The sequence below is a fragment of the Girardinichthys multiradiatus genome, chromosome 24, assembly GCF_021462225.1.
Source record: "Girardinichthys multiradiatus isolate DD_20200921_A chromosome 24, DD_fGirMul_XY1, whole genome shotgun sequence".
In the NCBI taxonomy this organism is placed as follows: domain Eukaryota; kingdom Metazoa; phylum Chordata; class Actinopteri; order Cyprinodontiformes; family Goodeidae; genus Girardinichthys; species Girardinichthys multiradiatus.
Window position 1 is genome coordinate 9,029,308 of NC_061816.1, and position 27,970 is coordinate 9,057,277.

Consider the following 27,970-nt stretch of genomic DNA (forward strand, 5'->3'; position numbering starts at 1 on the left):
CTGTATTAAACTCACTGGGAATGTAGAGTTCTACTGGGAGAACAACAGGAGAAACTTTGGACCTGAGTAGAACCTGTAGCTGCTGCTTTCTTTCTTCAGCTTCTGGATCTTCTCAAACAAAACGCATTTAAAGTTGAATTCAGATTAAACTTTCTTACATAGAAACTCTAAAACAGATCATCCAGATTGGTTCAACAGCAACATCTGATCTGAGTTTCAGCAGAAACTTATAAAACATCTCAGCATCAGCATCTGGAGAACAACATGCTAAATTCAGCTAAACTGCTGAAAGAAGTTCAACCAACCTTCAGAAACTCAACATCTCAGCTGAACTCAAGTCTCTGAAGACAGTCAAACATCTTCAAGCAGTTCAAACCAGTTAGCATGTTCTGCTCCACATGCTAACACCAACATGTTGTGAAAGTTCTTCAGCAAACAGATCAAACTCCAAAGCTGACTAGAAGAACCTTGGATCTAAATGACCTCAGTTAGTGTCTCAATGCAACAAACTTTTATTTGAATCCAACATTTAAACCAATCTCATTGAGCTCATCCAGAAGCTGGAGAACCAAAGCAGCAGTTTCAGGTCTCCTCACATCTAAACCTTCTCCTCTTCCTCACCATCTGAGCTCCACATTCACAGTCACATTAATACAGCTACAGATTTAAAGTCACTGATTGAAATCAAAGTATAGTTACCCAAATGTTGGCTCCATGTGCTTCCTCCATCCAGACCAGCTCAGGTGAAAGGTCAGACTGTCAAACAGGAAGTGACAGCTTCCACTTCCTTTTATAGGGCGGAGCCAGGCAGACTCCACTATCAGGGCTGGATATCTGGACTGTCCACAGATCACAAACTGGAGAAAGGACAGAAACACAGAAAAAACATCTGATTTATAGAGACACTGATCAAGAATGATCATCTCTCTGCAATGTACCAGCTCAGTTACCTTCTGCTGAAATTACAGCAATCAGTGTTATTTGATAACTTTGTCAAAAAGTTCAAAAAAGAAATGTTCTTTCATGGATAAAATAATCTGCACCAACCTGAAGTTCCCCTGCCTCAGCTTTTCTTTGTGAAGATGCTGACATTAACTATGGATTTGAAGTATAAGAAAAGATCCTGGACAGAAACAGTGAGATACCTCAGGGACTGCAGCTGTACCTCGTTATTATGGTTTAGAACAGCATTAAGACTTTATTATTGCTTTTTAAATCTATATTTTTTGGCACAGAGAGAGGATAAACACACTTCAGAACATAGAACAAAGTGACAGAATACTTGTTCTGTAAAATAAAGCATTATTAAACTTCTTTCCCAACACAGTTGCATAATTTAGACGACTATATTAGTAAAGCTGCTAGTTTAATACTAGTAAGACATTTAAAATGTAAATACGTCTGGATCTGTATGGTTGGATGAACCTCTGCATGAAGCCACTAAATTCCTGCTTCGACAAAATTTAGATAGAAATTGCATCATCATCATAAACCAAATTTTGTCTATTTATTGGAACTGAAAAACCTTTATTTGGCAAAATATTGGTATTTAATAAAGAATGTAATGTATTAATTAGATTTTTTTTTCATCATATCCCATCACAAATGTATACATTATACAGGTACAAACTGCTGATGAAACAGAATAACAAGTCTAAATATGAAAGGTTTTTGTTTGAATATTTTTATTAAAATCTCACATTTATATTACAATATTTTGTGATTAAAAATGTTTTGGGGAAATAAAGAAAACAGACACATTTATGAAGTTAAAATAAATCAACTTGTGGGTGCAATTCAGCATAAACACAATCATGCTGAAATGTCTGAAAAATAAGCTAAGATTTCATCTTTAAAGGACTAAGATTAATTTTCATTCATGAAACAGAAACAGATTATATTCATCAATTTGAACATATTTTGGTGAGTGAAAAGAAGAGACTTGCACAGACTGAATTATTGGTTTAAATAGTTTTTCTCTCAGTAAAGAGGCTGTTTTTGCAAAATTTTATGAGTAAAGCCATTTTATTTTTACTTTCTGCTCTTTCTGCTCAATTCAACACAGAAACACCGAGGAACCAGGAGACCAGACTGCAAATCCAACATAGAAGGCCTCAGTGAATGTGGTGTTGAAGGTGTGGAGGTGGATCAGTGAGTCAGAGGAAACTCTGTAGAAGGACAGGATGCCAGCAGGACAATCCACATACGCTGCTACTCTGTTAGAGACGGAGGAGGAGGAGGTGGGTGTTCCTCTGTTATTGTGACAGATAGAGTATCGATCCTCAGAGCAGTGTAGACTCCAGGATTGATCATTCCACCCAAGCACACAGTCATCATTGCATCCCTTCCTGCATATTCCTCTGTAACGTACTGATATAAAAACTCCTCCCTCCCACTCTACCTCCCAGTAACAGCGACCAGTCAGACCACCACTACACAGCAGCTGAGGCCACTCATCGAATCTGTCTGGATGTTGATGATATGCCTGAAGCTCCTCCACATGTGTCACCTTCCTGTTGTCTTCAGACAGTTGGAGTCTTCTGTTCTCTGTGTTTGTGTCGATTGTGAGCTGACAGGAGTCTGATGGAGAGAACAAACACAATCCAGCTGCAGTTATTGATCAATTATTGACACTTTGATGATGACTCCTGAATGAGTGATGGACAGTTTGAAGATGGTTGAATGTGAGCTATTTTGTTGTCATGAATCAAATGAAAAACATACTTACACTTCCTCAGACCTGGTTTCAACCATCGGATTCCAGCAGGCTCTCTGAAAGGAGGGGAGTCAGACCATCAGGCTCTTTCTGCAACAAACATGTATATTATATGGCTCTCATACATAGATTGTTCCTTTAAAAAATATTTTTTAGGCACTAGTGGCCTTTATTTTTCTAACTTTTTCCCGAAAGTGAGCTGACGGGAAATTAGTTGGAGATGCAGCAAACGTAAACAGGCTGGAACTCAAACCCGTGACAGCTGTGTCGAGGACTCCGTACAAGAGTTGTGCCCTTTACTGCGGGGCCAACTGTGGTGCCCATTGTTCTTTACAGATAAAGGATCATTTCATCATCTGGACACATCTCCTATATTAAAGAAGCTGTAAATTCCTGACATTGCCAAGTTTAAGCATAAATCTAATTTCCTTGTCAGCAGCGAACCAAACCTAAAACGTTGATCCAAAATGTGTGACCTATCTTAAGCACATGCATGTACGTGAGTTATTAGTGGATTACAGACAAAACAATGGATAACCATCTTGAGAAATATAAAAATTAACCTATAATAAAGCACCATTTTGCAGGCATATCAAAGACACACTTCAGATAGTTTGATAACTTCTGACCTGAAAATTTCAAGCATAAAATTGAGGTTTGTCAGCAGAACATCCACTGAGCTGGACTTTGTAACATCAGTCAGGATCTCCATTTTGTGGAAGTCCAGTGAAAGTCGACTCTCATCCAGACCATCAAATATGAACAGAACCTGGAACTGTTCAAAATTGCTAATTCCTTTTATTTCATTAAAGAAGTGATGAACAAGTTCCACCAAGCTGAACTTTTTCTCTTTCAGCAGACTCAACTCTCTGAAGGTGAATGGAAATATGAACTGGATGTTCTGGTTAGCTTTGTCTTCAGCCCAGTCCAGAGTAAACTTCTTTGTTAAGACTGTTTTCCCAATGCCAGCCACACCCTTTGTCATCACTGTTCTGATTGGTTGATCTCTTCCAGGTGAGAGTTTAAAGATGTCTTCTTGTCTGATTGTTGTTTCTGGCCTGTCTGGTGACCTGGAAGCTGTTTCAATCTGTCTGACCTCATGTTCTCGGTTGACCTCTCCAGTCCCTCCCTCTGTGATGTAGAGCTCCGTGTAGATCTGGTTCAGTAGGGTTGGACGTCCTGCTTTAGCAATCCCCTCAAACATACACTGGTACCTCTTCTTCAGACCAGATTTAAGTTTACGATGACAAAGTGCAGCAAAAAGTTCTTAATCAGGACAAAGAACAAGATTTTGTATTGAAACAATATGTTTCTCCTAAAAGAAAAGGACTTCAATAACAAAACAATCTTTTCATTCACTGGGTAAATGCATCACTGATCTAGCTAAATAAATCTCTTACTGCTTTGCAGACAGTCAGCCATGTTGCCTTGTTTCATCCTTCTTAGGAAATACAATGTGATCTTCTCAAATGCCTCTCTGCTGCTCCTCCTCTGCTCTTCATCTTCATCCTCCAGCCTCTCCTCACTCTCCACCGGACTCATTGAAAATTCTGGGTAATCAAAACTCAAAACCTTCTGGATTTGTCGTAGTTCCTTCTTCACAAAAGTCACAATGTTGTCCTCCAGCAGCTGGAACAGAACAATATAACACATCTGACTAATCATAGAACCAATAAACAGATCCATGTTGTGTAGACTGGTTTCAGCAGGTAGTTGTTGTACATATACAGACCATAAATATGGAGTCCATCTGTGTTTGATACTGATTGGTTGACTGGCCACTGGGGATGTTCTGTTGGTCCACTCTTAAAAATTGAAGTAATCATTAAAATAGTTTTCAGTAAAACCTTAGGATGCTGTGGTTATCACATTACAATTCAAAATTTTAGAGATTTACAGACTTTATGACCAATCTGTGTAGTAGATAAAGATAAGACAAATTAACATTTGTTATCCAGATTCATACTGACAATAGTGCTAGCAATGTATCCCAAAATCATCTGTGAACTTTGCAAACTATGAGACAAGCTAGGGCTGGGGCCTGTTTCATTAATGTACTGGTACCAAGATACTTGGGCCAGAGTTTGATGCCCCCTTTTGCAATATCAGACCAACGCATTATGTCTTGGACATTTGGGTGAAGAGGACAGTGATGTCAACTGAATGTGACCTGCTAGTGTGTTAGATCTGGTGGCAGAGGAGGCTGCCACACAGACATTGTGTGGTAGTTGAAACGCTCCCCAGTAGCAGGGCACCAGGAATGGACAAAGGTTTTGGACTCAAACTTTAGACTATATACGAGCAATGTGGCTTCGATCCTGACTGTGTAACAGTGGGCTTACAGTATGTTACACTAAGTGGGGGTCATGAGAGTTTGGTTGTCCGGTTTACATGTCACCACAATCATGGTGGCATGTAAACCGTGAACCAGTTGTTTTTATTCAGTGAGTGTGACAGGTGCACCAAGAGCCACATTAGCTTTTTGCCAAATGAAGATGAGCTACAACCCACATCAAGCAGTGGCAGAAATCTTAGAAAATCAAGCAGAGTCACTGCAGCTACAAATTATGTTTGATTTCTGTTTCTTTTATCCCAGTACTGAGTGCATCCAAAGCCATCTTCTTCTTCTCTTCCTCTCCTCAAATTTTCAGAGCATGACTCTAATCATAAGAGCAATAACACTGCAAGAATGTTTGCTGGAAATTTCTCCAGCAGCTCCCACATTGTAAATTCTGACATCGTAAATCAAGCAATGTGATTGAAGTTACCATTAACAAATCATATAAAATTTGTAAAATCACAAAGCCTGTGCCAGGCTTTAGATACATGTTATACAATAATTTGCATTGAATCTGAGGGGCGATGCTACAAGTCTAACAGTTTGATCCATTTTGTGTAGATGTTTTGCTCAAGGCATCTGCACCAGATTTGTGCTGTAAATTGCATTATTAAATCCAGACCAAAAACCTCAAGTCCAACAGATCTGAGCAATGTGCACCAAATACTGCATCAGGCTCCTCTCTTCAGGCAAAACACACCAAGTGCAAAAGGGATCAACAAAGGGAAAAACATATATCCAGGAGCAAGGCCCTTAACATTTTAAGAGCAGTTGACTGAATCATAGAGAAGTTATGCTTTGAAAAGTGCTCTTAATCAGTAAGTGATGCCGACGTTTTTAAGGCACACTTTAGACTGTAAAAGGTTAAAGTTTCTTTAACAGACTCTTTTAAAGATTAAAAGCTTTGACTGATAAATATCAGGGTATAACGTTTATTTGTTTGGGCAACACAATTACTAAGTTTCTGAGGGAAACTAATTACAGAAATATTACATCAAGCACCATGGAAAGAAAGGATCAGTTAAAAATGTGGCATCTTTGAAATGTTTGTAGTAAATCCAGCTACCCTGAAGTATTGAACCAGGGGGTGATCCGTACTTTGACAGAACATGATAGCCAAGGACATGAAGCGCCAAGTAAGACATTCAGAATCATAGACATATAATCTGGTAAAGAGTCTGACTCCTTCTGGTCTCATTTTCAAAGGAGATCAACAACACAGTAAGAGGTGGGAGAGAGACAACCAAACAAGCAACTCAGAAACACTCCAGGATCATGTGACTGTAAGCCAACATCATATTCAAGCTCTGATCTATGATTGTGATGTATAATTCAGATCTCATCACAACTCTTGTATTATTACATATATGATTTTAAATGCTCAAGATTACTTTCGGCTCACCTTTGTTTTATATTAACTTCCTATTATTCATTAATTAGAGAATGTTTCTCTGTAAAAATACCCATTAAGGACACAAGTAACTGTTCATATAACAGCTAACATGCTGTGTTTCACAGTAATTCATGTTGAGTTTGAACTAACTAGAGAAAGTCAGTGTTTTCAGAGTAAAAGATGTTGACTTACTCTGATTTAGAGGCAGGCTGTCTCTTAAAGTTGACCAGTGGGTGATCATTTGACCAGTTGCTCTTGAAGGACACACGACCACATCCAGGCTCAGAAGTGTAAGATCTTTCTCGGATCCTAAAAATGACTTCATCATGAATTTCTTTTGGTATGTCCTGGATAGTTAAGTTTAGTTAAATGTTCCAATTAGTCAAATCGGTAAAATGTAAACGTACTCTTGTCTCAAAGCAAAATGGGCTCTAAAGTTGCTGAATGGGTTGTCCTTTGACCCACTGCTCTTAAAGGACACACAGCTGGGTTCTGGTTCCAGTAGTTTCCTGTGAATAAAGATGGTTTGGTGATGTGAGTGCTGAGCTCTGATAGGAGAAGAGTCCTGGACAGCTAGAAATGGTGATCTCACCTCAGGTTCTCATGTTTTTCACACAAAGTGGCTTTAGTGGGAGGGAGTCTGTCCTTTCTGTCCTCACACTGATCCATGCTGCTCAGTTCACATCAGCTCACAAACACACCTTCTACCTTCAACTACAGAGGAAACAAAAGGCCTTTTTACAGTTTAAGGAAGAAAACTCCAAGAAACACAGGTCCAGTAAAATGTTGACTTGAGGTAAAACATCAGGGAAAACTCAGACCAAAGACTGAGGAACATGTTTAAGAGAGAAGCACCAAAAAAGACAAAACCATGAGACAGTCAGCAGTGTGAAAGAGAAACTCACATGAGCTGCTGTACTTCTTCAAACCATTTACTACCCAGTTTGAGGTAAACACTGTTGCAGCTTCAGCCCTTAAACGTGATCTGTTATTTGTCAGTTTTTCATGCTTCAACTGTCTGATTCTTGTCCTCAGGTGAGAGGAAATTGGTCAGGACATTTTGGAAGAACCCAGAAACCAAAGCTCAAGCTGACATGAACTGAAAACTGCTAGAACACCAGTGTCACTGTCCACCATGAAGCTAGTTTTAAATCACCATTTACTGAGAGGATGCCAACTAAGAAAGAATGCCTCACTCCAAAGCTGACATCTTCAAACTGGATTGAAATATGCAGCTATTCACACAGAAAAGAAGACTGGAGGAGTCAAGTATGGGCTTTTAAACATAATAACATTGTGCCATCTGTCATGCCTGAGGATGGTAGCATGTGGGACTGTTTCTCTGTCAGGGGTAGTGGTCCATTACATATGTTGTGTTTGTTGTGTTTTACCAGCACAACAAACCTGGACACTCATATAAACTGGGTTTAGAATGAATAAAGCAGACTAACATTAAACATCTGAAATGACAATTTGTGAACTTTTCTACAATAAAGTTGTCAAATGTCACAACAGAATCATGCTAGAACCTTACCGGAGATTCAAAAACCTGGGTGGCCAAGGGATAAATTGGTAAGGTAAATTTGACCAACTATTAGTAAGGGGTGTATGAATATATTTGAGCTTCTAAGTATACATACATGCAAAATGAATGGTTCAAATACATAGCTAAAAGGCTAAAATTATTCTTCATGCCCATGAGGAATGGATGTAAACTTCTGACCCAGTCGCCATTAGAGTCACTCTGGATGTTGTTTTAGTTCAGGAGATCATGTCTCCATGTAAATTTCTCTTTAGATTTGATTGTTCAGCATTTTACATCCTATCTCATGTAAAACACAATAATTTGTCAAAATAAACAGGAAAATGAATAAATTCTCACTTGTGAGGGCAACAAATAATGGGTTACAGTAATTACATTCTCCTTTAGAGGGTCTTCAATATCAGTGTTATAGTTTGTGACGGAATCACATCAGTACATATTTAGATTTAAGAATAGTTCATATACAACATGATTATTTATTGAGCTGTAATTCTTTAAGCTCAGAAGCTCGTTGCAGCAGAAATGAGAGAATTTAAACCAGACTGATGCGTGCTCTGTACTCACATGTTGATAGATATTCTTTTCAGGATTCTCTGGCTCTTGATGCTCTGATGTTTTTCCTTGTAGGTCACAGAAGTTAGTGCTTCACAGCAGGTTCATAAACTTCATAAACTTCATGTCAACACTTCCTTAAACTGTTGACATGTGTCAACAGTTTAAGGAAGTGATGACATGTGTCAGCACTTACCTATCATATGATCCCACTTTATTACACTAAACTCCAGCAGATCTTATGGCTATCTAGTTATTAAATGATACCAAAGGAAAATCTACAGTTTATACTGCATCAACAGCAACTGTTATGGTGACTATTCAACAAACCTGAATAAACCTGCTTTTCATTTGCTAAATGTTAAGAAATCTGAACTCAAAGAAAATGAGAACTGAAAGTCAAATGTATTAGGAAATAATGAGAAATGGGGAGAGTGAGTTCTTTATCTGTTATGATTCACTATTTGTAACTGTAGTAATTTAACACATGCTAACAAACATTTTATATTTGAAGTTCCTGAACAATTAGTGACGTCTAGTATATCTTCAGTGTAAACTAATCCAGTCTAGATTCACTTTCAAACAGTGAAATTTGGACCTTCCCACAGTAATCACCACTTCACCCTCTGAAATCACTCTCACTAATCCATCCAGATGGATTTAACATTCTCTCTAAATAACAGATAGGAAAAATGATTATCTATCCGTGCAGATTTACACTTTTGAAAGGATATTTACTGCATTTAAAGTGACATAAATACCAATTTACAGAAAAAAAGCCTCCAGAGAATATCCTATGCAAGGTCTGAAATGTACTAGACTTGCTTGATACTCGCCTACATTCATTCTGGAGCTGCTCACGAGTTTCACTGATGGATCTGTAAAGATCTGCCATCCTGGAGCACACTTTGCTGTTTCTCCCTCACTACACCTGATGATGAATCACAAACCTAAATGTAGATGGGAAAAAACTACATGATTACTGCAACTCTTAATATGGCAAAAAATAGAATCCCTAATTAGCTTAAGGGCTTTTAGTTTTTATTTTCCATGAAAATAATTATATTATAAGATTAAACAAAACACTAGAATGTGAATTTATCAAGACCACAATTTTTCAGTGCATCAGTTATTAATGCTATACAGTAACAATCGTGTGGCTGACCGCTGTTCCCAACATTGAGCTGAGTTGTAAGAAAAGGAAAACATAAGGACCAGAAACTGTCAAAAACAAGTCCAATGAAGGGATGCTGCACACTAAAAATCGTAGGAAAACAGGACTAATTGGTATCAGCAATGACTGAAAGATCCCTGTAGTCAAAACCAGGCTTGTGAGTGTGTTTGCAACACATTTGTATCCTGATCTTGATGTTGAAACCTTGCGCTCCTCTTTGACTGAAAAGCTGGGGACATGTAGGAAAATTGTCGGAAAAGCACATAAGTGGAGTTTCTCATTTCCACCAGAACGTTGTGGGAGAACAGCTCCAACCTCGAATCTGAAGCATCTGCTTCTAAGATTGACAGTTTGATTTGGGTTGGGCTCGATAAGAACTGAAGCTTCAGGAAGTTTTTTAAACTCAAGGAAGGCTTTGTCGGCTTCTGGGTCAAGATGAAAGTGGTCTTGGTGGAGGAAAGTGGAGCGGCGGTCCAACTGCAGTTCTGGATAATTCAATGGTAGAAGTTAACAAATCGCATAAATCTCTGATCGTTCTGAGTCAGTCACTCTATTGTGAAGCAACAAGCTTCAGTCTGTTGATTGGTTTTTAACAAAGAACATCCCATAACTGTATCCAATCAAAGCACTTCAGCTATCAGCAAGGAAACTAAGCAAAGAACTCAATGACACTAGCTGCTGCCTTGATATTTTTAATGATTTAGATCAAAACATCTGAGCTTAGTTTAGAGCTCTAAAGCTGAAAAGACTAAAACATTACCTCAGATTACCTCAGTTAAGGCTTTGTAGCAAGATTGCATTGACTAGGAGAACTAAAAATCACAGGAAGCCATGTACCCAGCTTGAAAGTACCCTAGACTTCAGAATCTGGTTTTCTTCAGCCAGTTTCTTCTTCTATGTGCTTCTCATTTAGCTAAGGTACTGAGGTGGTTTCCCTTGCATCAACAATAGAAACACTGATCTGAATCTGAAATCTCCTGCAGAGGAAAATGCTTTTTAATGAAACTTGCTGACTGAAGAAATGCCCTAAGCACAAGGAAATGTGCTTCCACTTTGACTTTTATCCAGTTTTCCTTTTCTTATATGATGAATATAAAAAGCCACTGTTGTACCATCACTGATGATCATTTGGAGCCAAGTTTACTTGGAAAAACTAAAGAGTATGATACAAAGAGCTAAAACCTAACATGTATGGAATTTATCAATGTAACAGGGAAGATAAATACATTTAAAAAAATTAAAAACTTCCTACATGACAATCAATATTTAAATGAGTTAAAGGTTGTCTTCAGTCAAAATTATGGTCCTTCCTAAAATAAACTATATATTCTCTATGACCAGACTTTGTTCAAATCATTAAAGCTCCATGCTTAACGTTACATAAGGCTAAAATCGTATGATGAACATAAATTATTCATTAATATGTAGTATATTAAAAAAAAAGGGCTTTTAGCGTTCCTACATAGAATAGTAAAGGGGTAAATCTCCTTATTTAATATTTTAAAAGGCTCATATGGAATTGATAAAATACATTTCTAGAAAATCATCAGCTAATATTCAGGCAAAATTTAACATTAACAACTAAACAGAGAATTTAATCCAGTAAGTACCAGCTTCTGTCAGACTTCAAATCCTAAACTTACTTTTAAAACTGTATATAAAAGATATATATATATATATAAGATATATTTATATAAAAGTATATAAAAGAAAACCAAAAACAAGTACGTGAAGATCATGACACCATGTCTGGAACCAACTGCTTGAAAACCTGAGATGTGAAGAAACTATTGGCTCCTTTAAATCAGGAGTGAAAATATCACTGTTTACTGCAGCTTACCCATAAAGCCTTAGTAATATTTTATTATTTTTATCTGTGTGTTTCTATGAGTGTCTCTATTTTACCATTTTTGTCACATATTCTGTGGGCCAGGTCATCAAAACTATGAATAACCAGGAATGTGCTGTATAAATTACTGCTTCATTAAATCTATCATTAATTGAATGTTTGTAGTATAGAAATGACAAGTATACGTACATTTCATAAATCACAAGTGGAACTTGGTGATATCAACATTCAGTCATTATCAATTTTTCACAAATGAAGCCCAATGTTAACTTTGACACTGCTCAGATTTTTATTTGTAAAATAATTTTGAAAACATGGAAATGTTCCTTTCCACCACACATTTATTCACTACTTTGTGTTGATCCATCACATTAAAACACAAAAAAAGACCTTCAAGTTTGAGGTTATAACGTGATTTATTGTTAACAAGCTCAAGGCGTATTAATTATTTTGCAAGGTACTGTATATCTATCCTATTCCTCTGTATAACTGTAGTCTTTGTGTCTGAATAGTGTCAGGGAAGACAGTAATGGTGGTGTCTGTAGGCTGGGTGTTGTTTTTTATGTTCCTTTATAAGTAAATTCACTGTTCACTGTCTTGTAAATAAAAGAAGCATTAAATCATGCATGAACTAGTCCTTTGTGGAGGAAACCTGAAACCTAAAGTCTGAGTTGACACAGTTACTGTATTTGTTATCTCTGCCAGGAGTTTTAGGGGTTTTTAAGCCTGACAACACAACAAACAGCTTTGTTTGAGCCAAAATTGTTATTTTGTAACATTGTTAATTATTGTGTATTATGACTTTTGTACATTTGGATATTTCATTAACAGTAAGTTACTTTACAGCATGTTTCTGTGCAAAAGTGCCCTCTAGTGGAGGTTGGATATTATCTGGAAAGTGATTTATGACAGAGAATCAGCAAAGGATAAAAATACTCTAAAAGACCCCATCAGGCTCCTGTGTTCTGCTGAAAGAGACACTCGGTCACCAAGAGCAGGATAGTGAACAGGAGGCCAAAAGGCTTTTTTCATTGTTATAGACTCTATTCCTGGGGAGATGGTTTCAGTAGAGCGCCACAGCGAGACATTTTTGGACTCAAAGTCAAATCATTCCTGGAATTATCAAAAACTGACATCAATGAAGCGGAGTTTTCTGCTTCTTGTCAGTTATTTTGAAGTCATAGAGCTGTCCAGCTCAAGGGATGAAGCTGTTTTCTCTTCAGATATGCTTGAACTCTGAGCTGATGGCACAGATTTACAAAGGTTAACACAAAGATATTAGTTTCTGCAGTTATTGCTCACACGTTTGAAGCCATTTAAGGTTTACACATTTAAGGTTTGTGTTTAAACAGATTTTCACCTGTTTTAATGCAAAGAACAGTTGCTTGGGCTTTTTGCATTTGACATTTATGTGGAGATGCTGTTTTCATTCATGACTTATCAGGGCAGCTTCCATCATTCATTTATGAGTCTCATACTGATGATGGCTGGTAGCAGTTCTTTTTGTTTCTGCTACTTATATATGTGAAGTCTAAACACAGCACAGCTGTTATATCCACATATAATTTGCTGCAAATATCCCTCACATGGTACCTAGGTGTGATGGTCTACTCTGGTCTATAGACCTCTTTACAGTCTGTTCTGGTCTATAAACCTGCTGTCGGTGTATTTGCTGTGATCCTTCAGTCTTGACTCTCCTGTGTATAGCAGCCTCACTTCTGTCAGTTTGCCCCAGGGCAGCTGTGGCTACATTGTAGCTCACCGCTGTCAGTGTGTGAATGTGTGCATGAATGGGTGAATGACTGTAGTGTAAAGCGCTCTGGGGTCTCTGGGGATGTGAAAGCACTATGCAAGTTCAGGCCTTTTACCATATACCATATTATATCAGAACCTTACATTGTTGCAAACGTTTGCAAACCTAGAAGGAACTGAGACATTTTGCTCCTCTATTCTTACTTCTTGTACCACATTTTGCTCTAGCCATAATTTAAATAACCCCCAATCTCTTAATAAAACTGATGTACCATACTATTTTATGTGGATGTCCTGTTTAGACCTGTGGCTGTGTGGTTATAATAGTCACACCTACCAATCTGCGAAGTTGGTTGAATGTTCTGCTCCTGTGATAGCCTGTTATCATTGCATCATTTTTGCTGCTCATCATTCTGAAAGCTTGCCCCCCCCCAGGTTTCAATAAAAAAAAACATACCTAGGTTACCTTGCGTATGTCTGTAAAACAATAAAAAATGGATAACAATTAAAAGATCAGAAGCAGTCTTCAGTGTTTCAGTGCAACAAACTTTCATTTGAATCCAACGTTTAAACCAATCTCATTGAGCTCTTCCAGAAGCTGGAGAACTAAAGCAACAGTTTCAGGTCTCCTCACATCTAAACCTTCTCCTCTTCATTCACTATCTGAACTCCACATTCACAGTCACATTAATACAGTTACAGATTTAATGTCACTGATTTAAATCAAAGTGTGGTTACCCAAATGTTGGCTCCATGTGCTTCCTCCATCCAGACCAGCTCAGGTGAAAGGTCAGACCGTCAAACAGGAAGTGAAGGCTTCCACTTCCTTTTATAGGGCGTGGCTCCAATAACAGGGCAGGATGACGTACTTTGATATCACTCAAGAAGACCATCATCTCTCTTGTGATCCGCTAACATGATGGTATTCTATGTAGTTTCTTCAGGATGGTCAAAGCATCAGTTGGAGATAGATTTGGACTGCCGGCGTGTTTCTCAAAAATAAACCAGACAAGGGGCCATTACACGTGTTTCCAATTGATACCTTAAAGTCAGGTGTTAATCTGCTGACAGAAGAACCTGTTTTGTGCTTTTCCTCCATTTATTTATTACAATTCCTGTTAAAAGAGAGCCTCCTCTACCCACTGCATTGAACTGCTTTCTGCTAATCCAGATTCTGATGTAGGCAGGACTTGAATTAATACACCATTTGCAACAAACGTGACATCATTTCTTTATTAAGTTTGCCCAGTTAACCCAATCAGAATCTAGACTTTGGTGAGGACAAACTAATCTGAATTCATATTAACTGATGTGTGTTATTCTCTGTGCTCCACATATACTTTAAGTTTCTTTAAATCCCCCTCTAAATGAGATTAGTTGAACAGCTCCTCTCATTTACTTGCACTTATAAATTAAAATCTGGTAAATACCACATCAGGTACCATTTTCCTTTACAATCACATGCTACTTCGAGTTGGTCTGTCCTGTTCAGTACATCATGGTTGTCAGAGGAATAAAATGTAAAAAGTTAAATGGTTAGGAATACGTTTTTAAGGCACTGTAGCTGTCACATTATTGAAAAAATACACAATCGTGGACAAAGAAATAAATCAATTATGAGTGACTAAAGTGATTATTTTGCCTTAAATTTCTATCCCTGACAGTTACACAAAATATAAATTGGTGATTTAACAATCCAACACATCTAATTGTAGATCAGTTTTATCCTCACAAGTATTAATTTAGACAAAGCTTCAAGTTGTTGTAAGTGAAATAATCAGACAGCAAGAGATAAAAAATATTTACACTGAACTAACACCAAAACAATAAAGAATAACCAGAAAATATTAACATAAATTTAAACCTTTACAACTAAATGAATCTAAGGTCAATCAAAAGAATCCATAAAATTTAGCGCAACTACGCCAAGCACTACTGGTTTGCTCCAAGAGCTTTTAAGCAACATCTGGAGCAAGTCTCACCCTTTGGGGCTGCAGTAAACATCCCATAATATAATGTTAAGATTAAAAGAAGAAGATCAGATTATCTTGCAGTGCAGAGTGTCGACATAATTGCTATCATAAAAGCACTTAAACAGTTGCTTGTTAGTAACATCATGGGCATTAGCAAAGCTGTTATTGCATCAGACAGTCAATAAATATAATAAAGCATTAAATCAGGTAAATCATGTAGACTTGATCTGTTGTATAAACTGCAATGCATATTGTTCCATTATATAATAATAATAATAATGTTCAATTTATTTGGATCTGTGCCCCTATAGGTATTGAGGGAAATTAAGAGGTTGATACACTAGCAAAACAGGCCCTTAAGTTAGATGACATTAACATCAACATCCCATTGAGCAAAGCTGAGGGAAAATCGTTGATTCAGGAAAGGGTCATTAGGATGTGGCAAGAACAATGGGAAAATAAAGACACTGGTAGATATCTGTATCAAATACAATGGAATATAGGGGGTAATAGGTGGAAGGATGATAGCCAGAGAGAGGAGGCAGTGATGACTCGTCTGAGGCTTGGTCATTCAGGCCTTAATGGGACTCTGTACCAAATAGGAAAACATCAGACAGGAACATGTAGCTATTGTGGTCAGTCAGAAATGGTTGAACATATTTTATTAGAATGTAACAAGTACATAAAAGAATGGAAATATCTGGCAAGACTACTAAGTAGAGAAGGAAAAGCACTTACTTAGGTAATATACTGGGGGATACATCTAGAAATGTTAAAAACGTGATGGGATTTCTTAAAAATACTGGGTTGTTTAACCACGTTTAATTTATTATTATAAGTTCCCTCTGACTATCTCTAATGTCCACATTCCAATTCGATAGGTGGCAGTAAATGCACCTTAACTTGGTTTGCCAAGTTAATTGCCAGATAAACTCTAGAAGAAGAAGCAGAACAAAAATCTAAGGAAACACAAATTGACATTTGTACCTACACTCTCTTTATACAGAAAGGATGGCCAGTCTTCCTGCTTCTCAAGAATGTGTCTAAAAATGTCTGAACAGAACTAGAATAAACAACTCAAACAACTCAACTATATGATCTGTAACTTAATGATACATCACACAACATCAATAATCCCATTATATAAAGTAATGGAACTACTGGTCTCCATTACAGTTTCACAAACAGGAAACATGACAGCAAAGATTTTAGATGGAAATGTTAAAACCTCTCCTGATTGTGAAATTAAGGGCCAGGATCAAACATTTACTGGAAGAGATGAGAGCCAGGGAAGAACCAACTCCGGTAGCAGCCTTGGTAAAGCACTGGAAGCACATTGACGGAAATACCCTAAATGAAGCTTTGTCTGGAAACAGAACAAAACCTTTGGATCCTGGAATAATCCCAGCTTCCATCTTTAAAGGACTGGAAGAGGACGAACTTTACAAGGCATCTTTTCCAAGAGTTTCAGAAAGAAACCGACTGAATGTGAAAATGTTTCCGAATGAAAGAGACAGAGATGTAGAGATCCGTTCAACAGTGAGAGTGTTTCTCTGACAGGAGGAGACTCTTTAGACTCAACACAGAAATATTGAGGAACCAGACCAGATGCAGAATCCAGCATAAAGAGGTTCAGTGAATGTGGTGTTGAAGGTATGGAGGTGGATCAGTGAGTCAGAGGAGACTGAACGGTTCTTCTTATCCTAAGCATTTCATCACATTGTTTACTGCGTGTTAACCTGCATATGACATAAACCATATCAATGACATATCAGTGTTTGTTTTATGAGCAGTTTATCATCTGTGCTGTTGCTCCGAAATGCCGAACGCAAAAGTATTGCGTGGAGACGCAAAAGTAATAAATTTCCCCATGTCCCCTCACGGGCTTCCGTACCTTACCTCTTAAATCTTTAGAGCACATGCAGCAATTTTGTTGGTCAGATGAGACTTGACACATGTTGGTACTTTTGGTTTGATGAATGAAGAGATGCAGGGCTGATTTAATCCAGAATCTGTTTTACAAGTGTCCCTTAATCACTGGTGAACTTGATTACAACTAAACACGTTTTACAAGCAGCATACATCGAGCAGAAGCACTGTTGGCTTGTGGGTCGTGTAGTTCGTTTGACTCACATTATAGTATAGGCTTCTTGGAAAAAAACTACACAATGGCGGCGTCGATTCAAGTTTTTTTTTTTCTTAAAGTTTATAACAAAGTCTCAGTTTACATTTCCAAGGACAATTGATCCTAGTTTATTTTCCCTCCTATTAGTTAGCTCCCGCTCCCGTCTGCTCCCGTTCATTTTTTATCCTGTACCGTCCCAATCACGGGATCTTTACTGAAGCTGTCTCCCGTCCCGCGGGTTTCCCGTGGGAATCCCGTGACCCGTGGGACTCCCGAAAAAATGTCAGCCTCTAGTGTGTACCCCATATCTGGTCCAATGGGATAAGCAGAAAAAAGACATTGGATGAATGGATGGTTTTTCACTATTTGTGTTCTCCTGTGTTTTTTTTAACTGAGGTTGGAATGGGAAAGTGCTGAGGTTCACACTGTTCCTCATTAAAACCCATAAGAAACAGTTTGATGAATCTTCACCTGAATATTTCCAGTGTACATTCTGAGCCACATGGCAACATCCCCCCTGAATCTTCTAGGTCGTTGTTCTGCAGGTCAACCTCTTTCAGACAGCAGGACTTAGAGCTAAGAACTGATGACAGAACCTCACAAGTTCTCCCTGAGAGGTTACAGGATCTAAGTCTGAAAGACAAAATGAAACAAGTCAAAAGAAGAACAAAAATAGATTATTTGTACGTAAAAACTTTGTCATGGATAATTAAAGTTTGCTCAGATAAAAATAGAAACCCTAGTTTGGGTAGGTGTTTATGTTACACTGTTCAGTTTCACTCCACATCAGACTTTAATCATAGATCGACTTAATCATATGCATTAAAAGCTGCAGTTATTTATGCTTGTGCTGGTGAGTCATAACTATATATATATATATATATATATATAATATATATATAAATATAAACTATATTATATTATATATATTAACTATTATATATATATAAACTATAAATATAGAGAAGGACCTTTAACATAAATTAAAAAAAGGCCTATAAGCCAACTTAAATCTTAAATCAAAGTCAGCACAACATTTGATCAAAGTTTTCTCATCATCACATTCCTCTGCCTGATGATGACCAGGGTGATGTGTACCACAGATTAACACAAGGCAATAACACAGAGTGCCGTAAACATACTAATACTATGGTGACACAACACTATTTGTCGCGCCACTTCTATGGCTACCAAACATTATATTTTTTCAGCTCTCCACCTCACTCCCCAACACACAGATTTCTGCCTCGGTGAAATTGCGTTTCTTTGCTCTTTCCTCAGTGGTTGGCATTTTTAACCATGGAATAACATTGATCAGCTGGCTCATTGAAATACACAATGACATTCATGAGGTGCTTTGCATTGACCATTTATGGTTGAATGTGGGCATGTAGAGTCCAGAACATGATACAGAACCTTGTATTCAAACATTGTGGTGCAGCTGTGATTTATAAAGGGTAATTTGCTTTCTGGGGTGCGTGAGCATGGTTTTATAGGTATGGATTTTTTTTTTGCCGTATGCCATTTTTGGCCATACAGTATGTACACTTTTAGTATGGATCCTATGCAACGTTTTATAAATAAAACCCCAGATAATGATCTCATGGCTTTGTGAGTTTCTGATTTACTTTACTTAAACGGAGGCACATCTGTGGATGTATATTAAGGCCTGTCGAACACATTACCTTCTTGTGTGACATCATTAAAGAAATAAACAAAGTCATCCAAGATTTCACAAATCTGTTTCCACCTTGGATACAAGTCCCAGATTCCTGAATGTGCCACATTAATCTGTTATAGCTTCAACAATACCTTCCTAACTTTAAAGCATATGACACCACCAACTGTGCCACATTATTTTAACAAAAGCCCTCAGAGTGAGAGCAAAAGAGCAGAGACTTGTTGTCCCATGTAGGTTACCGTAGTGGACTCTAGGAATTGGGAATATGGACTTTATATTTTATAACAATATTTTATGGTATCTATTGTGATAATGATACATTTTAAGATAAAGAATATTTAAAAATTTATCACAATATTTTTTAATATTTCAATGCAAACCACAAGAGCCCCACAAACACAAATACTGCTCTAACTATTAAAGTTAGTCATCATCAAATAAGTTACTTTAAGTAATACAATTACACCCATAAACATGACACAATAACTGTATTCATAATTACTGTAACTGTATATTTGTCAATATTTAGTTAATTTAAGATTTCATTGAACCAACAGTGGAACAAACTGTTTAAACACGAAAACTAACAATCCCAGCCTTACTCTCTTCTTCATTTAGTTTATTGTTATAAACATAAATCTCAGTTTTTATCATGCTAATCTTGTTATTCATGATTAGGATAAACAGCACTTTAATTGCCCATTCCTAATGTAAACAAAAACCTTGTTGTCATGGTAAAAAAAAAGCTCAGTATATACACTATATTACCAAAAGTATCAGGTCAAGCCACCAAATCATTGAAATCCTATGTTCCAAACATTTCTCTGGCTACAGGTGTAAAAAGAGAAACTTGACTGACCTCCAGTACTGACCTCAACCTTCTTGAACACCTTTGGTATGTGTTTAGAGCAGAGGATATAATTCTGGTTTTTTTATCCATCTATGAACACAATCCTAAACCTTGTGGAAGATGATTATATGTATGTATATATATTGTGACATCAGAAACTAGATGATGTTTAGAATAATAAAGACATTAACATTGTTCTGACCTGTGAGTTTCCAGATTGCAGTGTGGACTCTTCAGTCCAGAAGACAGCAGCTCCACTCCAGAATCCTGCAGGTTGTTGTTACTTAGGTCCATCTCTCTCAGATTAGAGGACTGGGACCTGAGAACTGAGGCCAGACCTTTACAGCTCGTCTTTGAGAGGTTACAGTTCATCAATCTGAAGAGACAGAGATTAAAATGAATAAGAATAATTCTGTTGGAAAAAAAACAAAATAAAAAAAAATCTTATAGTATTAAACAAGACAAATGAAACTTCTTAAAGAAATAAGAATTTAGAAACTCAAAAGCAATGCAATACATGTCAAAACCCTAAAACAGAACAAAATGTCATTTGCACCAATTTAAAGGTTCTGTGACCCACTTAAACTTTGAATGATGCTTTTATCTGTAGATTGAGCTGCAAACACGACCTGTTGTTGTTTAGATATCTGGGGTTATCGTGATAAAACATTGAAAAAAACATCAAAACTTTAAGTAAATACATAAATGGACTTATCTTTTTTAGGTCTGAAGAAGCTGAAAAGAATTTATGTGATAAAAGTGGAAAATAAATAATTCAATATAAATATTTAATAGGACTTCATTACACTTGCGATGGACTGGCGACCTGTCCAGGGTGTACCCTGCCTCTCGCCCATAGACTGCTGGAGGTAGGTACCAGCTTCCCCGTGACTCACTATGGAATAAGCGGTAGAAAATGACTGACTGACTGACTGACTTCGTTACACTACAATCAGTTATCCACCCATTCATACACACATTCACACACTGTGAATGTGTGACAGTGGTTGACTACATTATAGCCATAGCTGCCCTGGGGGAGACTGACAGAAGGCTGCCATTCAATTGGCGCCACCAGGCCCTCTGACCACCATCATTAGACAAGGCGGGTGAAGTGTCATACCCAAGGGCACAACAACTAACACGGACAGAGCGGGGGTTTAAACTGGTTGCAGTACGGACTTATAGCACCTGAGCCACAGTCACCACACGACTAAAATAATAATTTTTGTTCTACTTTTATGAGAGGAAAAAGTTTGGTACCAGATTGTAAGTGTCAGTCAGGTCTTTTGGAATAAAATGTTAAATAGTTTATAAAACAACTTGGCAAGTGTTTATTTTTACTAAACACATTTTAAGAGAACTGACAGTCAATCATTAACATTTATGCTTTCTAGTAAATCCTTAGTTGTTGAGCAGAATATCAGGATAATAGTCACTCTTTCCTGGTTTTAGCTCCTGCTGCCTAAACCCAAATTCTGTCAGAACTTACAGAACTTTGTTTGAAGCTTTGACCACTGACAGCAGCCTGAAAAGAGCCTCATCCGAAGCAAAGTATTTCTTCAGGTCAAACACATCCAGAGGTCCTGATGACAGTAAGATGAAGACCAGAGCTGACCAATGAGCAGAAGACAGTTTATCTGTGGAGAGACTTCCTGAACTCAGAGACTGTTTGATCTCCTGGACCAGAGAACGATCATTCAGTTCATTCAGACAGTGGAACAGGTTGATGCTTTTCTCTGCAGACAGATTCTTATTGATTTTCTCCTTGATGTACTGAACTGTTTCCAGATTGGTCTGTGAGCTACTTCCTGTCTTTGTCAGCAGACCTCATAGGAGAGTCTGATTGGTTTCCACTGAAAGGCCCAAGAGGTAGCAGAGGAACAAGTCTAGGTGTCCATTTGGACTCTGTAAGGCCTTGTCCACAGCACTCTGATGGAGACTTGTTAGATTTGGTTTGTTAAATAATCTAGATGTAAGATACATGTTTTTTTGGGTTCCTATCAGATTGACACCATGGTTAATGAAGGTCTGATGGACATAAAGAGCCGCCAGAAACTCCTGAACACTCAGATGGACGAAGCAGAACACCTTGTCTTGGTACAGCCCTCTCTCCTCTTTAAAGATCTGTGTGAACACTCCTGAGTACACTGAGGCTGCTCTGATATTGATGCCACACTCTGTCAGGTCTGATTCATAGAAGATCAGGTTTCCATTCTGCAGCTGATCAAAAGCCAGTTTTCCCAGAGACTCAATCATCTTCCTGCTCTCTGGACTCCAGTGTGGATCTGTCTCAGATCCTACATCGTACTTGACCTTCTTCACTTTGGTCTGAACCACCAGGAAATGAATATACATCTCAGTCAGGGTCTTGGGTAGCTCTCCTACGTCTCTGGTCTCCAACACATCCTCCAGAACTGTAGCAGTGATCCAGCAGAAGACTGGGATGTGGCACATGATGTGGAGGCTTCGTGATGTCTTCATGTTGAAAATGATTCTGTTGGCCTTCTCCTCATCCGTGAATCTCTTCCTGAAGTACTCCTCCTTCTGGGGGTCAGTGAACCCTCTGACCTCTGTCACCATGGCAACACACTCAGGAGGGATCTGATTGGCTGCCGCAGGTTGTGTGGTTATCCAGAGGCGAGCAGAGGGAAGCAGTTTCCCCCTGATGAGGTTTGTCAGCAGAACATCCACTGAGGTGGACTTTGTAACATCAGTCAGGATCTCCATTTTGTAGAAGTCCAGAGGAAGTCGACTCTCATCCAGACCATCAAAGATGAACAGAACCTGGAAGTCCTCAAAGCTGCAGATTTCTTTGGTTTCAGTAAAGAAGTGATGAACAAGTTCCACCAAGCTGAACTTTTTCTCTTTCAGCACATTCAGCTCTCTGAGGGTGAATGGAAATATGAACTGGATGTTCTGGTTAGCTTTGTCTTCAGCCCAGTCCAGAGTGAACTTCTGGGTTAAGACTGTTTTCCCAATGCTAGCCACACCCTTTGTCATCACTGTCCTGATTGGTTGATCTCTTTCAGGTGAGAGTTTAAAGATGTCTTCTTGTCTGATTGTTGTTTCTGGCCTGTCTTGTGACCTGGAAGCTGTTTCAAACTGTCTGACCTCATGTTCATCATTGACCTCTCCGGTCCTTCCCTCTGTGATGTAGAGCTCCGTGTAGATCTGGTTCAGAAGGGTTGGACGTCCTGCTTCAGCAATCCCCTCAAACATAGACTGGAACCTCTTCTTCAGACCAGATTTAAGTTTACGTTGACAAACTGAGTGTGAAAGACCTGAAGGAAAACAAAATATTATTAGAAATGAAACAAATTCCTCTAAATAGTGCATTCAAATATGTGTTTTCTGCTTTTAAGACTGAAAGAAATTTAACATTTATCCTGCAGGTTAAATCTGTAGAGAAATCCTCTTACTGCTCTGCAGATGTTCAGTCAGCTCCTCCTGCTTCATTTTCTTCAGGAAGTTCACTGTGATCTTCACAAAAGCCTCTCTGCTGCTCCTTATATCCTCTTTATCATCACCTTCCAACACCTCCTCATCTCTCCACTTACTCTCTAAACCTTCTTGGTAATCTGGACTCAGAACTTTCTTGACCTTCTTCAGCTCGTTCTTCACAAAAGTAACAATGTTGTCCTCCAGCAGCTGGAACAGATCAATTTATGAAGAACACATCAGACTGAAATCATGAAGCCAAACATCAGGTCCTTGTTGGACAGACTGACAGTCCTCTGGTCTACGAAGTGCAGCATGGAGATGACTATGAATAGACCTGATGGAGAAGTAGTTGTTGTACATTTACAGACCATAAATATGGAGTCCAGCTGTGTCTGATGCTGCTGGGTAGACAGACCACTGGGAACGTCTGAGTTCTGCTGGTCCACTCTGTGGAGGAACCAGGAAGCATTAGATCACATTCAGTAGAACAACAAACAGACAAAGATGAGTCCATGTGGTTTCCTGCTCCAAAAGCTACATGTCTTTTCCCATCCAGGGACAGCTGGACAAAAGTTCCTACCTGAGCAGAGTATGAGTTGTCATGGTAACCGTGTTGAAACATGGCTGATTAATGGCTCTTAATGCTCAGTTGTTCCACTTGCTGATTACAAGAACTTTAAACTGAACATGCAGAGGAACATGAAGCAGATTGTGGACCAGTGGTTCAGTTGTGGACATTTGAATTTCATTTCAATACATTTCCTTCATGGGGTTCATTGTAAAATATTTTGGTATATGTGGTATATTTGAACAGTTGTCTTTCTTAAAATATTTAAGTTTTATTCCAAACTTTTAGTTTTAGATTATTTATTTTTATTCATATTTTTTATTCCTTAAGGTCTGCAGAAGCACCAACTCTGATTAACTAATGTGACACAAGGTGATACAGAATGATTTAACTGGATGGAAGAACAACTTATTTTAGCTCCAATATCATCTGACAAGATCATTTCATATTATCACAATAATGCAGTTGTTTTATTATATCAATTATTTAGCATCTATCACACACAGCTTCACATGTAAACAGACATGTGTGAGAAAGAGTTATACATACAATAATATGTTGGAAAAAAGTTTAAACTAATTAGTTTGAACATTTAGAAACAGCTCACCTGTTTGCAGTTGAATGTTGCTCTGATTTAAATTCAATAATAATACCCTTTGATTCATTGCTCTTTAAGGACACCCAGCTGGCTTCAGGTCCAGATTCAGGCTCTGGTTCAGGTAGTTTCCTGTGAATAAAGATGACTTGGTAATGTGAGAGCTGAGCTCTGACATGGAAAAGAGTCCTGGACAGTTAGAGATGGTGATCTAACCTCTGAGCTTTGCTCTGGTCCCCATGTTCTCCACACAGAGTGGTTTCAGATGGAGGGACTCTGTCCTCTCTGTCCTCACACTGATCCATGCTGCTCAGTTCACATCAGCTCACACAAATGTAGCTGCAGCCAAGAACACAAATGATGAAGATACATTTTCATTCACTGACACACACCTGCAGAAACAAATTAACAATCAAGTGAGTTGTTGTTCCTCTACCTCCAAAAAACAAAGTTTATGACACTAAATCATATTTAGCATTAATAATAGAAAGAACAGATTGTTGGACATTTGTTGAAGCTGAAAAGTTGTTTAAATGAATGAAATTATTGCCGTTTGGCTGTAAAGTGAAGGAGCTGCAGACTCAAACACTGCATGTTGTGAAGATATAAAATCAGTCAAAGTTCATCTGCTGCAGCTCCACAAAATGAAGCAGAACAAACTCTGAACATCTGGACCTGCTGTATTTCTTATTCATGAAACTATGCAGATGGATTATATGTTCCATGAAAGTTTTACACCATTAATAACATGAAACATTTTAACAACATTGATGTCATCTTATTTTGAAAGGCTGGAGAGGAAGCAGCTGTTCTGTTGACTTCAAAGGTAAAAATGAAATTTTAATTAAAGACCTGAAAACGAAGTTGTTTGTTTTGTGAAAAAAAAAACATCAGCTGCTCATCATGTTAACTGTTTCAGACAATAATCTAATAATCCTGTAGATTTTCCTTCATATACAGTAAAACTAAAACTTGGTTCTAAAATAAGAGGAGAACATGGTCTCCAAAGACCAGAAAGCAAAAACACTGTTAAAGTTAAAATCAACTTTAACTATGAAACAAAGTAAACTTACGGTTTCTTTCAGCAAGTCACAGACCAGAAGAAGACTTGTCTGAACAAAACAAACTCAGAGGCACCAGAGCAGCTTCTTGGAACGAGTCAGAACTTCACCTACGATGGAGGCAGGAGGAGGAGCAGCAGCATTCAGAGCATCACCTTTGATGGAGGTGGAGCCTAAAGAGACAAGTAAGAGGTGCAGCACCAGTTTCTCAGACATTTTCAGAAACTTTAGTATGGGGTAAGATAAGTGTAAAAATAAAATAAATGTTTGCATAGGTGTCTAAATTTGTAAATGTAAGGAAATAAAAATTAATAATTTTGAGATTTGTATTTGTGCCTTGTCAATTTATACATACATAAAAATAAGCATCACACACATACTGTCTGCTTCAACTGACTTCTTTTTACAATCTGTAATTAAACATAATATAGTTTAAACCTACATTTATTGAACTGCTGACCTCTGAACCTTCATGTGCTCTCTCTGAAACTGATGCCTCCTGTCTCCTTTATTGTGAACAGTGCTCTGCAGAAGCGGATGAAGAATGCCAGTCAACTCCAGGCACATTTAAGGGGGGTGAGAGGCACCCAAGTGTCACCTCAGACCACTTAAAACTGTTTACATCAGCATGGTCTGTGTTCTAGACAACCTGCAAGGGTACCTGACCACACCACCAGGCACAGGCTGCATTGTCCTGCACGGGCCAGGGAGCATTTATGCTGGACGAGAAACCGGTGGGCCTCAGGGCTGTTCTCTGATGAAAGTTGATTCACGTTGAGCAGGAACGATGGCCGTTGACGACATCAAGGAGAGCCTTATGCATCAGCCACTGTTATCACCAGACAAGACATTAAGATGGTGGTGGTGGTGTTACAATGTAGGCAGGTATGTCTGGTCAATACAGAACTGCCCTACACTATGTGAATGTCACAATGACATGCCCATACTACCTGAACAACATCATTAATTCAGTCATTGTGCCCCTGCATGAACAACATAGGCCTAATTTCAACTTCATGAATGATAGTTGTCCAGCTCATCAAGGTCACATCATCAGGGAACAGCTGCTGGGGACTGGGGTACCTCAAATGGAAAGGCCTGCACTTTCTTCAGACTTGAATCTCAGAGAAAAGCTGAGTCACCGTCTAGAGGCTCATAACTCTGTACCCCAAAACCTCAATGACCCGAGGGCTGCCCTTCAAGAAGAGCGGGAGGCCAGGCCTCAACAGATAAGAGGTCGACTTTTGAAAAGCATGAGACATCGTTGTCAAGCTGTAATTGATGCTCAAATACACACACGTTATTGAGACAGACGTTTTGTTGTGGTATACCCAACACTGTTGCTGGCTTTTGGTTCAATAAAATGCTTGAGATGAAGAAAGCACCTTGCATTAAATTCCCCACTTTCATAATATAATATCAGTGTGAAATTTGCATGTTTTCTATAAATTTCACCTCAAAGCCAAATATCCTTAACTTTTTGTGAGTAGTGTGACTACATAACCTGGTATATTGGTAATGTTTATGGTCCAAATACTGACAACCGCTCCTTCTATCACTGTTCTTCAGCTCATCATTCATAGTAGGGAGGGGATAAAATGTGGTCCTCAATCCAGATTTTGATAGATCTAGCAGAACATCAACTTATCACAGCTGACAAAGCAGTACAAAAAAAATAACAAAATGCTTGTTGCTTGTTGTTGATGCTTGTTGTTGTCACCGAACATTCCTTGCCACCTTGTTCTGACCAGTCCACCATTCCTCCTCCCAGTTAGACTTTGTCCTCACAAACATGTTGATTATGAAAATATAGACAAGATTCACCCCGTCACCATTAGTGACTGCACCAGTAACTATGGTAACGATGATGAAAACTCAGACTCTGGTCGGTGTCTCTTTCACAGTTCTGCAATTGTTGTTTACAACCAGAAACCTGGGCAGTCGCTTCCTGGTTTGGTGGTGGTGGTGGTGATGGTGAGTGCGCCCCACCCAAAAGCACAAGAAAACTCAGTTTACTCACAACTATATAAACGTGGAACCATGTATCAGAACTGGAACTTTCCTGGCCAATGGGTCAGTGATACGTTAATATAAAACATCAGCAATAAACTAAAAATTCCACAATATACTGAGTGTAGATGTGATGGTATGAATGGTCAACCCTTCAGCAACATGTAACATGCTGTTACAACCCAGACCTCCGTGTTCAGAGAGGAACTAATTGTTGTCTGCGCCAGGTGAGAAACTAACTACTCAGAATAATTTTACAAATAGAAACATGAAACACTTACTGCAAATGGAGGTTTCCGTGAAGCAAACAAACTACGCCAAAACATCCAGGTTCTCTTTCATGAAG

The 27,970-nt window shown here is 38.3% G+C and overlaps 2 protein-coding genes across 3 annotated transcripts; both read right to left on the reverse strand.

Annotated features, from left to right (window-relative positions):
* Window positions 1-1,663: 1,663 nt before the first annotated feature.
* Window positions 1,664-27,951, reverse strand: LOC124861188 (NACHT, LRR and PYD domains-containing protein 3-like). The gene is given in 16 exon segments (XM_047354711.1): window positions 1,664-2,580; window positions 2,729-2,772; window positions 3,346-3,982; window positions 4,117-4,345; window positions 4,449-4,521; window positions 17,887-18,048; window positions 20,149-20,358; window positions 21,439-23,230; window positions 23,369-23,597; window positions 23,759-23,837; window positions 24,566-24,685; window positions 24,770-24,892; window positions 25,627-25,787; window positions 26,057-26,139; window positions 26,276-26,443; window positions 27,906-27,951. Coding segments are annotated over 12 exon segments (4,188 nt in total). The 5' UTR covers window positions 24,859-24,892; window positions 25,627-25,787; window positions 26,057-26,139; window positions 26,276-26,443; window positions 27,906-27,951; the 3' UTR covers window positions 1,664-2,056.
* Window positions 2,813-15,264, reverse strand: LOC124861600. Of its 2 annotated transcripts, XM_047355463.1 has the most exons (8): window positions 8,739-8,840; window positions 8,555-8,610; window positions 7,040-7,161; window positions 6,855-6,956; window positions 6,640-6,756; window positions 4,449-4,521; window positions 4,117-4,345; window positions 2,813-3,982 (listed from the first exon to the last, which is right to left on the reverse strand). In XM_047355463.1, the coding sequence occupies exons 3-8, from the start codon at window positions 7,114-7,116 to the stop codon at window positions 3,309-3,311; spliced, it is 1,272 nt and encodes a 423-aa protein (XP_047211419.1). In that variant the 5' UTR covers window positions 7,117-7,161; window positions 8,555-8,610; window positions 8,739-8,840; the 3' UTR covers window positions 2,813-3,308. The 2 variants fall into 2 exon arrangements, with proteins under 2 accessions (XP_047211419.1, XP_047211420.1); XM_047355464.1 differs by lacking the exons at window positions 8,555-8,610; window positions 8,739-8,840 and adding an exon at window positions 14,056-15,264.
* Window positions 27,952-27,970: the final 19 nt, after the last annotated feature.